This window comes from Oryza glaberrima, chromosome 3 (genome assembly GCF_000147395.1).
Source record: "Oryza glaberrima chromosome 3, OglaRS2, whole genome shotgun sequence".
Classification (NCBI taxonomy): Eukaryota; Viridiplantae; Streptophyta; class Magnoliopsida; order Poales; family Poaceae; genus Oryza; species Oryza glaberrima.
Window position 1 is genome coordinate 22,819,790 of NC_068328.1, and position 16,930 is coordinate 22,836,719.

The 16,930-nt window shown below is 39.7% G+C and overlaps 1 protein-coding gene and 1 pseudogene across 1 annotated transcript; one reads left to right on the top strand and one right to left on the bottom strand.

Annotated features, from left to right (window-relative positions):
• The first annotated feature begins 1,526 nt into the window (after positions 1-1,526).
• Positions 1,527-8,359, top strand: LOC127765900 (uncharacterized; annotated as a pseudogene).
• A 4,479-nt stretch (positions 8,360-12,838) lies between these two features.
• Positions 12,839-15,585, bottom strand: LOC127765679 (LOB domain-containing protein 38-like). The gene is made up of 2 exons (XM_052290621.1): positions 15,080-15,585; positions 12,839-13,740 (listed from the first exon to the last, which is right to left on the bottom strand). The coding sequence occupies exons 1-2, from the start codon at positions 15,261-15,263 to the stop codon at positions 13,217-13,219; spliced, it is 708 nt and encodes a 235-aa protein (XP_052146581.1). The 5' UTR covers positions 15,264-15,585; the 3' UTR covers positions 12,839-13,216.
• Positions 15,586-16,930: the final 1,345 nt, after the last annotated feature.

The window sequence follows — 16,930 nt, forward strand, 5'->3', positions numbered from 1 at the left end:
CATAATACACTAATACCTTTGTCCCATAATAATTATATTTCTATAACTTAAATTTGTCTTAAAATAGTTGAATAGTGTAGGCTGAGTTCTTTCTCCAACTTTCTCAACGCACTTTCCTCGTTTTCTACGCGCATGTTTTTCAAATACCATGTCCTATACGGAAACAGCCTGCAGATATAGGAGGAGTTCCGGATAAGGAAAGACAACCAGAGTTCTATATGGAAACGACAAGGACTACTCGGATTGTATCCATATTGGTTTCCCTAGTTCTACTTGAACAAGGGGACACCTATGGGTATAAATATAAGGCCCCCTAGGAGGAGAGGGGACACAAACAATCAACACACAATCAACATAGACACCACAAGCTAATACAAGCCAACATACGCCAAGACAAGACGCCAGATATCGACTTCAGGGATAAGCACGGCTAGTCCCCTACGGTGTCTCCAGATACAGTCAAGAGAGACATAGCATTGTCTCTGATCTCGCCGGGCACGGATTCAAGGAGGAAGACTACCCTGTTGTCGACTACGAGTCAGAACTACAGACCGCCAAGTCGACAACAGTTAGATAGGCTACCCCAAACATTGTACTAGTGTGATTATGGTGAATAAGAGCAATACCGGCTTCGGCTAACAGGATGTAGGGTTATTACCTGACAATTCAGGGGCCCGAACCTGTATAAAAATCCCCGTCTCCATCTCTTTTACCTCAGTCTCGCGTATACCCTAGTACCAACGATCCCCATACTATGCAAATACCGGAATCGCGACATCAAACTTTGACACACTTATCATCCAAATTTCTTCCTATTTTACGCTCGATCATCCTTTCAATCTTACTTATACATCATTTAATAAGAGTATCCCCGTCGACAGTAAGAAAATTTATGAAATTCCTCATTTATAAATATAGCACGTCTTATGCATACGTGCACATCACATTTTAATCAATACTAGAAAAAAAAGCCCGTGCGTTGCAACTGGTGAAAGCTATTTTAATCTTATTATTGTTATACATTTTAGTTAAGGTGAAATCTATTGTGTAAACTCGTTTGAATATATTATTTTAAAAAATCATGAGCTTCAATTAGGAGTCTAGGAGTCTGATCGTTATGAGTTTTTTAAAGAGATTTCTTATACGATTCCTTATATATTTCCAAAAACAAACCAACTTAGTCGGTATTTCCAAAAACACACAAACTTAAAACCGACTTATGCACGGATGACGTACCAAAGTACTGGCAAAAACATCTTCAATTTTTATAAGAATAGAGCTAAGTTAGTTAAAATTAACCTTGTTAAGCCTTTGTAGTCATGGTTTTCACGAATTAGATAAGTTTGTGCACCAAAACAGACATTTTATAAGTTTATGTATTAAATTACACCCATCTAATAATAAGTTTATGTATCCCCAACACAATTATATTATTCTGTATGGTAAATTGGTTTATTTGAGACGGTGGGAGTAGATGAGATTTTTGGGTGTGGGGGTTTTGGTAGGCATCGTATCGACCCAAACGAAGGCCTTTGTCTTCCCGTCCCCTCGGCTCGGCGTCCTCCCACCACCCGTCTCGCCCCTCCTTGCGAGTTCGCCCGCCGCCGGCGCCGATATCTATCCCGCGTTAGATCCATCCGTTCGTGTCCCGCGTTAGATCCGTCCGCCCCTGTTGCACTTGATTGTTGTTGCCTGCACTGCACACTGCGCGGAGATGTCAGCGAGGGATGCAGACACCGGCGAGCCGCCGGCGAAGCAGAGGGCGATCGACCCACGAAGCACCCCTGGAATCTCCCTGCCCAAATCCCTCTCCTCCACTGCTCCTGCCGCCCAGGTAGCCTGCTTGATGGTCGTCACCGGGACTAAAATTACTAATCCCCTGATTGAAATTAGAGGATCAAGTGTTGGTGATACCTCGAGAGGCTAACCTGCCCATAGACGCAGAAACTAGGAAGGTCGTGGCGCGGGTCTCCCAGGCGGTCGTCAGCGTCGTCTCCTTTGACGGTTCGTTCTCTCTCTCTCTCTCTCTCTCTCTCTCTTCTCGTACAAACTTGTTGATGCCACCTCAGGAACTGTAATACAATCTTAACTCTTAAATATTACATCATTATTATTATTATTCCCTAGCCTGCAATGAACTTCGATTTGCCAAAAGGATTTATATTTTGAACTTTTGACCAAGTTGGACAAAAAAAGACTACACATTTGTTAACTGTCGGATATGATGCTTGATTCTTCATAAGAACTGTTAAGCTCTTCTATGTTGTACACATTGAAATTAAACTTTTTGACAAAGATTACACCTTTTCAACGAGATACTTGGCCTGAAAACTTTAAACTGTTAATGATAAGACTTTATGATGCAACCAAGTAGGTTTCATTTTTTTGCGTGTTATTTTTCCCCTAATATATGAATATATTATGTCTTGTAGTTGATGGTGATCGACTGTATAAAGCTTCGGGATTTATTATAGACTTTGATAAATCTAGTATGATTGGGACAATAATTTCATCTGCAACTGTAAACATTCATGATCCTGCTTTCCCTGACGTTGAAAAGGTAACATTTTTTTTATTAATTCACATCTGTTTAGTTTTCTGTTACTAAACTTTGATACATAATTTATTGTAGATAAATATCTATCTATTTGATGGTGTCTCTTACGATGCTACCATAATAGCATGTGATCATCACTGGAATTTGTTGGTCTTGTCTGTTTTATTTGACCGTGTTGTCAAAACCATGAAGTTTGTGGAAATCAATGAGAGCAGAACTGCAAGGGATGCCTATCATGGTATAGCAATGCTGCAGCCTCACTCAACCCGTTACAAGCTTTGCCCTGGTGATACAATTATTGGACTTGGTCGACAATCTCAGGAGCCCTTTGGGCTTCAAGCGAATCGTGGAATTTACAGGTACTATAACAGCTAACTAGTTTCTTATCATGATCTTTATGTAAATTCATATTTCAGTTAATTTTTACATGTCACAAAATCAGTGGTTGTTTGGTTGCATGCCAAACCTTTTGTGCTAAGTTGTGGCATACCACCTTTTTGTGGCTAAGAAATCCTTGGCACAAGTTAATCAGAATTTGACAAGGAGTTGTGTTTATAACAAGTTGAGCATTAAGCTAAGATTTAGTTGCCTACCAAAAGGGTGATAGCAAACCAAACACTAGTCTAAGTTGATCAAACATACTTGCCAAAAGGGTGATAACTGTGGCTATGGACTAAACACCAACATTGTAGTTGGAATAGGCATAATTTATCTTAAATATGATCTTATAAAGAACGAATATATAAGAAGTGGTCAATACTTAAAGGAACATACTGAATTGCAAACAAAACGGTAAAACAAGTTTTGGTCTGTTGGATGAATAATTCTCCCCTTGTATATATCTTGTAAAGTAGGAATGGAGAATATAGGCAAGACTTAAAAAACATGAATTGCAAACAAAATAGTAAACAAACTGGTGGGTTGGAAGAATAATTACTAGTATTTTCTTTATATATAGTCGACTACTATAGATAAGGTTAAAGACATTATCATTGAAACAATCTATTTTTCTTATCCCCTTCTTTATTACTAGTGTTGAACGTTGGGCTGATCTACCTAAGATTTGTCAAGAAATGCTGAGAGCAACATTTATAAACACATTTGTAAGTATATTTTTAGTTTCTTCAAATATATTAGTATATTATCCTGTTCATTGCATAATACGGTTGTTTTGTTGTTTCCTTATAGACTGCAATAGGAGGCCCAGCTATAAACAAAAAGGGGAATGTCATTGGAATGCTTTTCCATAGTATGAGTTTTACTCCTTTCTTGCCGTCTAACATCATTTTGAAATGGTGGGACTATTTCAAAACAACCGGGTATGCTTTATGCTTTAAATTAATGATGATCTTCTTAACTGATGTTTGACTGGGGTCAGCGGCTCATACATGCTGGATGAGATGTCGTTCCTGTTTACTTGTGTGTGCATGTGTATGAGACTATCAATTTAGATGCAGGATGAGTGATGCAATTTAAGGAGTACTGCATAAACTCTGCAGTGCTGTGTGATGGTGCTACATGCCATGATGCCAACCTTCTTTCCTCCTCTTTTCCCTTTAAGGAAATGGCTGAGCATATATTCAGATGATTTTTGAACTTTAAAACTGGAAATATTGGACTGAAAAATTCGTCTTCAGACCACCATTCATATCAAAACTAAGGTCCTACATGCTTGTTTATTGTTTTATCTTATGCATGATTTCCTGTATATATAGTTTAAGTTTCTGTACATGATTAAAGGCACTAGGCGCTCCTTTAGTATGTAATTCAGCTAAGACTAGTGAGGCAGTGGCAGGGCCTATTTAAAATTAGTATACTAGTTGACAGAATTTCTGCTATAAGCACACTTCAAGCCAATTTATCTTTCAGTGGTTATGCTGAAACACCAAATTACCTGAATGGGACCTGAGAAGACTAATAATTGCAGCATATTTTTTTTTAGATAACTAGAAAAAATGCCCGTGCGTTGCAACGGGTGAAGTCTATTTTAATCTTATTATTGTTATATGGTTTAGTTAAGATGAAATTCACTATGGGAGTTCGCTTGGATATATATTTTTTTAGAAAATCATGAGCTGCAGTTAGGAGTCCGATCGTCTCAAGTTAGCATGCGAGTTTTTTTAAACGGATTTCTTATATGATTCCTTCTGTATTATCAAAAGTGAATAATCTTAAAAACCGACTCAAATACGGATATGTATTTCCAAAAGCAAACGAACTTAAAAACTGACTTATACACGGATGACATACCAAAATACCGGCAAAAACATTTTCAATTTTTATAATAGTACATATGTATATAAATCTGGCCTCTATATCCATACACATAGCCAAAAGTTATAATTAGGATATTTAGACCCTAAACCTCATAACTGAAAATAAAAGAAAAGCTAAAAGATTAAGCTTCAGATCTTCTTCTATGTCCTTGCTTCAAACTTGCTCTATCCTTGGTGCAACACCAACCCATTACATCACTTTTTTGCTTAGAAACTTTGATGTCAAAATCGCTCTGCCAAAAATATGCAATTTGCTGCTTGCTGAACCCTGTTGAACAAAAACCGCACTGAGGCAGTCTTGAGAAGTAGCTTGATCTACACTCCCTTAGTACATCCCACCCATCAATTGAAACACGCTGCCTCCCGTGGAGTTCCCCACCTTAGGCCCTGTTCGGTTACGCTTGGATTCAATCCGGACTAGGAATGACAAGTATAGTAAGAAATTTATGATAGATACAATAAGACCATGATTTATTCCGGGCCGGGAACCAATTTACTCATGATATGGAAAATAAGAGACCGGGAATTAATCCACTAGTCAAGAGGTGTGGAACTAATCCCGGTCTCTTATTGTCCCTATCATGAGTAAATTGGTTCCTGGCCTGGAATAAATCCTGGTCTCTCATTGTATCTATCATAAATTTCTTACTATACTTGTTATTCCCGGACCGGATTGAATCCAAGCGTAACCAAACAAGGCCTTAGGCGGCCAAACATAAGGAGGGAGGGGAGAAGTGGATCTAGCCCACCCAACCGCCACCTGCCTGTCGTTGCCAGATCCACCAGTGGACGTGACAAGGGGAAGAATGAAACTAGCCCTTCCTGTTGCCCTGCCGCAGCCAGCCACCAGCGACAGCGAGGCGGGGGAGGCTGCGGGATCCAGCAGGCTTGATGAACCTGCTGCTGCCAGTCCCACTTGCCGAAAGAAAGGCTGCACAACATAGTCCTTGAACTAGGAAGGCACTAGGCCCTTCTCCTTCTGGAACTTCTTCTATGCGGAGTACATCTTCCATTCCCTTCTATTGCTAAGAGCATCAAAGTGCAAGCAGACATAAGCGTGGAGCAGGGAAATGGAAGCGTCAGCTTAATGAATTCGCACGGCCAGCTGACAACGAGCCAAATCAGGCCAAGTGCCCTGCCATTACGTGCCGCCGCCTTCCATGTACACAGCCACCATGGCCTTGCCAGCATGCTGCCACGCTGCGGCATTGGACCCTATGCGCCACGTCGCCGCCAAGCGGCCACTGGTTGACTGGCCTCCTCACAGAGCTCTGCCAGAAAGCATCCAGATCTGGATCTGGAGAAAGGGGTAAAGGGGACAGGAGAAAAGAGAAGAGCTGGGGGAAGAGAGGCACCACCGCCGTTGCTGGCAGCGGTGGTATGAGCAATTCGGGGGAGCACTGGGGTTGGGGAGTTGTGGGGTTGCTAGACTGCTGGGGTCAGGGAGTCGTGGGGTCCCAGGAGCGTCTGGACTGAATGAGTCAATTGATAGTCATATATTATTATTCTGTGGCATATTTGATACTGTCCCTGTGATGTAGATCCACATACCTTCATAAAGAATGCAGGTAAGGCCTGTGGCATCAAAGGGTTGATGAGAAGCATCATGGGGACCATCTTGACCAGTCCTTTAGAGAGTTATTTGTGTTGGCCTTACTGCTATTTACTATTCTTATTTCTTGGAAAGCACAGGAAAGATGATATAATTGTTATCTGCAAATGTACTTCACTGGAACTGGGAGAAGGCATAACAGTGCCTAAGGCATAATGTTTAAGAAACATGAACGAACTGGAAAAATACTATCCGTGAAGACTACTAGTTAGTGAGTACACTTAAGTGAAAAAGAACAAAGAACTGCCTGGAAAATAGCTTCTTCCCAACAATGAGTAATTGAGTATGTACTGTCATGAAGGTGCTCAATGGTTGAAATGCAACACTTCTAAGATAAGCTTATGCCTCATATACAAAACAATTTGATGACAGGAACAACTAGGCCTTTACAAAACAATTCGATGACAAGAACAATGATATTAATGACGTAACAGTTCCTGTATTACCAATAATCTACTCGAAAGAGTAGAATTCAAGTTTCTTAAGTATACAGTGTGGTGAATGTTATAATAAAGAATTACTTTGTTGTTCTGACGATGTTCAGAGTAGAGTATCTGTAGCCGAGTCTTCTCAGAACAATCTGTTAGGTGAAGATAAGTGCTTAGTTTGAATAAATTGAGAAACTACGTATTTAACTGGTGCTAAAGTTGACTTAGCCATTTGCCGATGTTATTTATGGTATTATGCATGTTTTGTGCTACTTTATCACGGGGAAACTCTTGTAACATTTGACAATTTGTAGTTTGGTAGAAATTTAGTGGCATTTAATTATCTTGTTTATCGCCATGTTCTTTTACAGGAAGTATTGTCGTCCAATGATTAGTTTTGTGGGGTACAATTTGCATGTTGCACGGTCTTCACGTTGGGTGGATGTTCCAACTTCTTTGCATGAAGGCTTGGATGGGATTCTTGTTGAGATGGTATAAATGCACTCTCTCAATAAACAATATAAGTGCTGCATTTCATAGTTATTCTGTAATTGTCATCTTTGGTACTAATTTTCAACCAGGTATCTCGGGAGCTTTTATCAGCAGGGTTACAAGAAAAAGACCTTATTATTCGATGCAATGGGAAACGTGTTACTACGAATTTACAGGTACCAAAGTATCTTTATTATTATAGAGCAACTTATAGGTGTGACATTTACCACTCATTTATCTCTTGGCGTTTACTAGTTTTGTTGAAATGTGACCAGATATGTTATTTCTTTCACCTTGCAGTCTGCACTCATGCCCCTTTTTTTTTTGTCTTGGCTTTAGTTGTTTGAAGTCTTGGTGGAAAATATTGCGAAAACAGTGGAGGTAACAATAGTCAAGGCTGAGAACTGCAATACTCAATCAATATATCTTCCTGTGGAGGAGGCTATCGAGAAATGCTTCTACCAGTAGTCACTCCTACCCCACGCCCAAAAAAGATTATTTCAATTTATTTTTCGTGTTCTTCCTGTACTCACTATTCTAACTGTATCAGGTGGCTAATTTCACGGTACTGTTAGGATGGACGGCTCTAAGGACCTGTTTGTCACAGCTCCAGTCCAGCCAGACAGTTCACCTAAAATGGGAGTGGAGCTAGGTGGGGCGCTCTCACAAAATGAACTAGAGAGGTGGAGCTGAATTTAGACTGCTCCACAACTCTACTCCAAACCCAACTCCTGAAGTTAAATTTAAGAGTTGAAGCTCTACTAAATAGACCTGTCACTAGTGTAGCGGATTCGACTATGATTTAGGGCTAGTGGACATTTCATGTTTGCTGAATTATTGTTTAATAGCATATTAATAGTCCATGTGTTGTATTGGGATTTTAATTATCATTAACATGATATTACCATTTTTAATTATTGTACATATTTGTTATTACTCACATGTGGATCTTTTGGGCTCCACTCTTTTTCCCTTTCCACAAAAAATAGAGTTGAGTGGTAGGCGATATACCCGTCGACAGCGAGACGCCTGTGGTAACTTCGTCAATCTCAATATATGCCGGCCCAGTCTTTCAGAGGTGTTTATAGGGGTAGAGTGCGTGTGTGCGTTCATAGGGGTGAGTGTGCGCACGTTGTGAGCGCCTGTGTTTGTACCATGTTTCTAAAAGAAAATAGAGTTGGTAAGAGTAATTAACATGTGGGTCCTCGAACATCACATGTTATTTTTATTCCTTAAAAAAAGTTGGTAGTTGGTAGTGGCTGGTGAAGCTGCCATCAAAAGAGACGATGTAAACATTATTGTAGGAGCGTGAGATGAGATCCATGTATTACGGTGATACGGTCGTACTGCCATTTTGTTAGGGCTATACAACACTGTTTATGCCAGGTTGCAATATTGTTTTTCTTTCAACGTAAACCTCGAGAAGGGCATGGAGTTTGTTTTATACCAGGTGAAACCTCGCGTATTGCTGTGGGAATTTAACATGATAATAATAAAAAAATAACATGTAAGATAAGCTAGATAACATCAGATTAAGTAAATTAATGTGGATTATGATAATTTAAATTTAATTAGTATGTAGAATGGTGATTCAAACGTAAACAGTAAGGTGGTAGACTTTATGGAAGAAAAAAAAGTAGGGAGATTTATTGGACCGTAGATTAATCATCTAAAGGCTAAAAACAATTGATATGATATGACTTAATTAGAGGAAAAAAAGAAAAAATATAATTTGTACCATAAATTAATCATTTAAGCACTAACTAAGTGAGGATGAACTATATAATTATATAGGATATCATAAAACATAATAAAGATACACATTGAAATATTATGTGAATTATATTGAATGATAATTTAACATGTTTGTATTTGAAAAGCTCTTAAATTATAAAAACTATAAAGATATAACATGTTTGCATGATGTTTAAATGTGATGATTGTTAGTGGATGATGATGTGGCATCTTTGTATGTTAAGCTTAAGGAATTAGTGGGGGATAACTTTATAGTAAGATAGGATTAATAAGAAAAACGAGTTGACCTAGTTTATTATACAACCATACGGTTAATAATTAGTAGAAAACCAACACAAAAACCCAACTCAACTCAGGCACCGGAGCATGTCCTTACCGACCGGGGGAGGCTGATACGCCCCCTTCTCCAATAGTCGTCATGTACGTATGTACGTGTGTTTATGTACATATGCAAAGTATATAAAAAGTTTACACATATATATATACAATAGAAAAAATATCTGTGCATTACAACATGTGAAGACTATCTTAATCTTATTATTTTTATACGGTTTAGCTAAAGTAAAATTCATTATAGGAATTCGCTTGGATATTATTTTTACAAGTTAGCCGAGTTTTTTTTAAAGATATTTCTTACACGACTCCTTCCATTTTTATAAACGCGAACAAATTTAATAACCGACTCAAATACGAATATGTAATTCGAAAAACGAACTGACTCAAACACGGATGACATACCAAATACCGGCAAAAACATTTTCAATTTTTATAATAGTTCTAAAAGCGAACGAATTTAAAGACCAAATCAAATATGAATATGTAATTTCAAAAACGAATAAACTTAAAAAACTGACTCAAACACGAATGACATACCAAAGTACTGACAAAAACATCTTCATCTCTACTATTATAAAAATTGAAAATGTTTTTGCCGGTACTTTGTTACATCATCCGTGTATGAGTCGGTTTTTAACTTCGTTCGTTTTTGGAAACACAAATCTGTATTTGAGTCAGTTTTTAAGTTCGTTCGTTTTTGAAAATACAGAAGGAATCGTATAAAATATATCTTTTAAAAAACTCACATGCTAACTTGAGATGATTGAACTCCTAATTACAGCTCATGATTTTCTAACAAAATATATATCCAAGCGAATTTAACACCATCAATTTCACCTTAGCTAAACCATATAACAATAATCTCTACTACTTAAAAAATAAGAGGTGCTTCCATCGTCCGTAAAAAAACCGTGGGCGAAAAAAACCGTGCGAAAGAAACTGGGCAAAAAAAGAAAAAAAAACTCTGTCCGATAAAAAAAACGGACGAAACAAACGAAAAAAATCCGCCGGCGAAAAAAACCGTGTGAGAAAAAAAAACAAACATGTCCAATCAAAAAGGGAAAAAAACCATTTAGTATTTGAAAATGTTGTTTGAAGTTGTCATATTTTTAAATTCAAATTCAAACTGTTCAAAAAAAATGTTATATTGAAAAATGACCAAACTAAAATTGTAAATATTGATAAGTTATACAACTTTGTTGTTGATATTTTTTTCATTTGAAATTATTTACTACCCGTAAAATTATTTTGCTATAGTCAACTTACAAATATAAACATTTCATATGAAAAATGGAAAAATAGTCATCGGTGACGGCCTTTAGTTAATGCCCGATAGAGATTAAGTATATAGCCCGTCACTGATGAGTCATCTGTGACAGGCCTAGTTGTTATCTCAAACGGGCCTTAAGTTGGTGCACGTCACAGATGATGGTCATTTGTGACGGGCCACAACTTGAGGCCCGTTTGAGATATGGAATGTTATCTCAAACGGGCCTAAAGTTGTGGCCCGTCATTGATAGGTGTCATCCGTGACGGGCTTAAGTTTTATTCCCATCTAACATGTCTGTGCGACCATATCTCAATCGGACACTTTTCGGCCCGATTGAGATGACTTCCTTGTGACGGCCCGCTATTTCTAAGCATATTAGAGCCCGTCACAGATAGAAGGATCTGTACTAGTGATTGGTCAACTAGCAAAAAAATCTCTCCATTGAAGATTTCAATATTGGTAAGAAATTTAGTGAACCACAATTACTACATTTTTAAATCAGTTCAGACTATATATAACGAGCTAACATTTTTTTCTTCCTCGATAACCATTTCTAAGCTACTAATATTGAATATTTAATGGAACATTGATTCCATAGGTTAATGTTGTTTGCAGGGTGTTCCAATGACACTCAACTATTTACCCGAAAGAATTAAAGCCACAGGTACTTCTAAGTTCTAACATACGCAGTACCATCCTCGCTTGATCTGTTAGTCCATACATAATGACAATACATATGTGCCACCCCAAAGGATCAAAGTCTTCATATCTCTAACTATATTGTGTGATTCTCTTGTGTGACAATACTACATGCACTTCAAACAATTTTAGATGAGACATGCCATATGTTCCAACAGGGACGCACTGGGATGTTGTTTTTCTTCTGTACAAGCATTATTCCTGTTTTTGTTTTTTACAACTCTGCGTGGTTTTGGAATTTTCTAATGACCCATCCTTCAGGATTAATTATTTGCTTTGCAAATATGCCTACAGAGTTTTTCATTATAAGCTGACTTCAAGATATGATTTCATTATTTTTTTTGTTTAATTGATTAAATGTTCTGTTTGCCCCTTCTTGGAAGACATAGATATTTCAATACGGTTTTTTTTATGAGTGTTTTGTCCTACTTGTCATATATACTCATCACGTAGAAATATTATGGATGGCATCCAAACATTGCCCTTAGACATGATTATGTAAGGGCTACCTAAGTATTCAGTGGCAAGGAGGTACCACTTCATGTACTAAATTGTTGCAAGTACATTATGCGATGTGGTGTTGTTTTTATCAAGCTAAGCACTAAAATTTTCTTTGGGTTGCAGTGCTATATATGTGAAAAGATTCAATTAGTTTAAGATGGAGATATGTATGAGAAAATATTGCAATTCTCTCATCACCTAATGAGTGTCGTTATGGCATTGTTTTTTCTCCAATCAATACCCCCACATTATGTAAGCACCATTGTCCTCTGTGATTGCTACTTTTCTGTAAATGTGTATGTTTGTACAAACAATTGTATGAGCAAACAGATTATATTCACATCTAAATCTTGCTGATATATAGTTGTAATGTGTATTCATATGCAAGTATGCTTCTCACATAATGCGTTTATATAATGTGTGGATATAATGCTTAAAAGTTACAACTATATATATTGTTGTTTCGATTATGATATCACGTCTTCAAACATTTATTCCCACGCACGCAACGTAGCGCGTGACCTTTTCTAGTTAGTTTGATGTCCTCTTATATACGACACGAATTTATAGGGGGATTGCAATTTATCTGTCAACTCAATTTAAAGTTGTCAACTTGTCATCATCGCTCCCTACCCCCGACCATAATCTTAGCGAATATAGTCCTACCGAAGTTTGGATGTCACCTGTCTGAGGCTCACCGAGGAAGTCATTGTTGCAAGTGAGTCCTCGACATTAATTTTCCTCTCTTTTACATTAGTTTCAAAGAGAAAAGGACATCTTCCGATCCTCTCTTTCACCATCGGTTGGAGGTGGACGATATATGATACTCATGCTTGTAAGCACATTCATCAGTCAACTGGAATTTAAGGAATTTTAGTTTATTGATGAACAGCAAAGCTGTGGATTATGTGATTTAAATACATTATTATGGTTGGTTTGTTTATTTGTTATACTATGGTGTATAAGTTTCCAATGCAGCTGGTACATACATGCACTCTGTAGCCACTGCATCTTAGTACTACGTAGCGCTACAGAAAACCGCCCACATGTTAATCCACAGTTAATAGTCTGCAGCTAGCATCGATCACTACAAAACCAATTAAGTTGCACATGACCAAAAAAGGCTCAACTAATCAACACAGATGCAACTAATATAATTAATCACCACACAGCCGACCTGGTGATCGATCGATTGAACCCTCACCCTCTCTGCACAGTTGCCACTACAAATTAAGCTTAATTAATTAGCTTACAATTACGTACGTACAGCTCTGGATCGATCGATCAGGATCAGCTGAAGAGGTTCAGCAGCGTGGGCGCCCCGGCGCCATCCCCGTCGCTGGCTTCCTCGCACGTCGTCGTCGAGTGCTCGTCCGACGCGCCGCCGCCGCCGCCGCCCCCACCCACCAACTGCACGGCCGGCGGTGAGACGGGCGTGAGGCAGAGGTCCAGCTCGCAGGACTGGAGCACCGCAGCCACCGCGTGCGGCAGCTGCTGCTGACCGACGCCGGCGCCGGCGCCGTTATTCCTGGGCCGCTTCCTCCGGGGCGCGGCGGAGGCGGAGGAGTTGTCGTTGTCGGGCGAGGAGGAGGAGGTCCCGGCGGCGGCGCCGACGTTGCCGTAGAGGCCGGCCATGTCGCGGTCGGTGAAGGCGGCTGGCACGGCGGAGAGGGCGCGGAGGGAGTCGCCGCGGAGGACGGCGTCGGCGGCGGCCTGGCAGAGGTCCCAGTTGCCCGTCCACATGAGCCCGATGGCGCCGCTCACCGGGTTTATCGTCCGCCCGCACGCCTCGTACAGAAGCGACCGGAACAGCGCTGCATCCATCCATCCAAGCGACACAACTTCACACGTCAATATATTCATCCATTTAAATTTAAATTCAGAGATTAACCACCCAAGTTTCAATCAGGAATTAATATATGCCTAATCTATCAAGTGGTTCCTACTTCACCAATTTCAACCTCATGATTTATCTGGACATCATAAATTGTCTACAAACAATTTATTCAGAGATCAGTTCACAGGAATTAATTCAGTTCAATTTTGATGTATTTGGCAAAAATTCATTGACCTACTTCTAAGAGATTTGCTCTGGTTCAAAAAAAAGTTCCTCGAGATACCGGTACCTCACGGTAGTAAATTGTTTAGCTAGGCAGGATCCAACAAAAATTCATTGGCCTAGAACCAACGATTGGAAACAATCTAGTACTGTGAGTACCGGTACCTCGAGATACTTTTTATTGGACCGGAGCAAATCTCTACTTCTAAAAATAACTTCAGAAATACCGATAATATTAATAAATATGTTTCTGTGTTTGTTTATTGTGTTAATGCAGAGTAATAATCTAGGTTCATTTCAGTGTGAGGATCAAAAGATACCAATTGACCTGATGACAAAAGCCGAAAGCAAACTACGCCAATTGGGCTCTAAACAAACAAAAGAAAGAAACTGTCAACTAAACTAACATATCTCTTGGCACTAGGAGTCTCTGAAGAGGAGTTTAGTTTGGTGAAGTACAGTTGGGGACATGGCTGAAAAAGATTCTCTATTCGGATTGTCCCCTGGAGGCGTCGGAAGGCCGCATAACATCCAAATTAAAAGGGAACACCAAATATATATATATATATAAGTACTGGTATCACGACTCCATCTTTGGTGTTAGGTCAGCTCTAGTAGTCACAAGTCTTTCTGCACTAATTGTTCATCTAGATAAAACCTGAGAAAATATTTTTTTTCTAGTTAATTTCTAGCCTTTTTCCTTAACAAGTGGAGTAATTTACTGCAACTACTACATGATAGAGGTGTACTAATTGTGACCGATGAACAAGCCCGGCCTCTAAGCTAATTATAAGCAACGACTTAATTAGAGCTAGTAAACCGAGAACTTGCACTGTATTTCCAAACACAGTAATTGACAGCTTAACTGTGATTGATTGTCTGGACTGTTTTCAGAAACCGATATCTGAGAATTGCTTAAATTACAAAGTACACAACGAACATTAGATTTGTAACCTCGTAATTTACCACTACTGTACCTAGTTAAGTTTGCGGACACAATAATTAGCTCGAAATGGAGGCAAGAAATTAAGAGTTAAGGTAGGCCTTAATTAAGGGGAGATGAGGAGCGATGGAATCGATCGAAGGGTATATACCTGGGCGATGGTGGAGAGGGACGGCGGCGAGGGAGGCGACGAGGCCGGCGCGGCCGAAGAACTTGGCGACGAAGACGGTGGCGTTGGCCTGCGGCTGCGCGCCGTCGATCCACTCGATGCTCGGCCGCAGCACGCACGCGTCGCTGCACCCCTTCCGCAGCACGCGGCACCCGTTGCAGCTCATCTCTCTCTATCTCTCGCAATATAATACCCAATACCCAGCTACCTAGCTAGCTCACTCTCAGTTACACAAGCTTAGCTAGCTAGCAACTTGGATCGCGCGCGGCCGGCCACAGCTGAGCTGGTGATGAGAAGACGGGGGCCGAGCTGAAGCTGAGAACAAATGTCCAATGATCGATCGCGCGAGCGGGGGCGAGGAGGTTATATAGGGAGGAGGAGAGGGAGACCGAGGCGGCCGTTGTAAGTGTGTCGTCTCGTCGTCCCGAATGGATCTATCTATCTCTCTCTCCTCTTCCCGGGGGATGCCGATGCGATGCGCGGCAGCGTGTGGTTGGTTGGTGCTCCGTTCCATCCCGGGCCACTGGGTGTTCCAATTACATGGGCCGCTGGCGCCTCCGTGTTGCCGCAACGCAATGCCCCTTCCCCCGCTTTGTTTTTTTTTTTTCACCTCCGCCGGATCCTCTACGCGTGTTACCACCTTATTACCGTGAATGTGGCGTCGCCAAATCAGCAACTGCAGGTGTCGATATACATGACTCTTGTCAACTTTACCACCTCCAAATGTGCCGTGGGTTTCCGTGTCCAATGTTTGACTGTCCGTCTTATTTGAAAAAAAATATGAAACCCAGAACTACACTTATATCGAAATGGAGGTAGTACTAATCAAACATCGAAAATACTTTACGTCGGGCAACCAGCACGGGGGGAGCCGGATCGGGCGCTCCCCCGCGCGCCCCTCCCCCCACGTGCGTATTGTTGGGCCCACCCACTTCTTCTTTTTTTTCCACAAAAGATGTTTCACCTAGTGTACTTATAATGTTTCACTATTTATAGATCTAATATTGCAGTGAATTAAAATACTTTTTTGCAAAAAAAACCCACATATTTTGAAAACTCTCTATTAAGGGAATTTGGTTTATTTTTTATTCTACCGAAAAATGTTTCACCTAGTGTACTCACAATGTTTCACCTAGTGTACTCACAATATTTCACTATATATAGATCTAATGTTGCAGTGAACTGAAATATTATTTCGCTATTTGCTGAAACATTGTTTTTATATGAGGTGAAACAACACCCAATTTAAACGAGTGAAACATTTTCGATCTACTTAGTGAAACAATTCCGATATATCTGGTGGAACATCGTGCAACATTTAAAAATAATTCAATAATAAGCTAATTTTTTTCATCGGAATATATCCATGTGTGGTCTTGTTTTGAAGATTTAATTGCAACGAATTTAATGGTGCAATCGGATCATGATTTTGATAAGTAATTGAAGAGAAAATTCAGTTTAAAGTAGTTTTGCACGTAAATCGGACGCTGACATCATGCTGACGTCAGCGCCCGATTTTACCCCCTCCCGATCGGGTGCCCGACCGGGAGTCGTCTCCATCAAACATTGTCCATCATATCAGTGGCATTACCGCTGATTTACCATCTCAACCAAATTTTGGTTGTCTAATTAAGAATGGTTTGTATCGGTTGTACCTGATTTGTACTTATATATATATATATATATATGTTTATTTGTAATGTGTTATATTTTTTTTCTATCGAGATGTAAGTTGTAATTTTATTTTCTATTTGTACTGTGAGGAGCAATTCAATTTAGATTTTTTTCTCAAGGAAATATAATGATAGAGGACTATATTTATTAAAAGAAAAT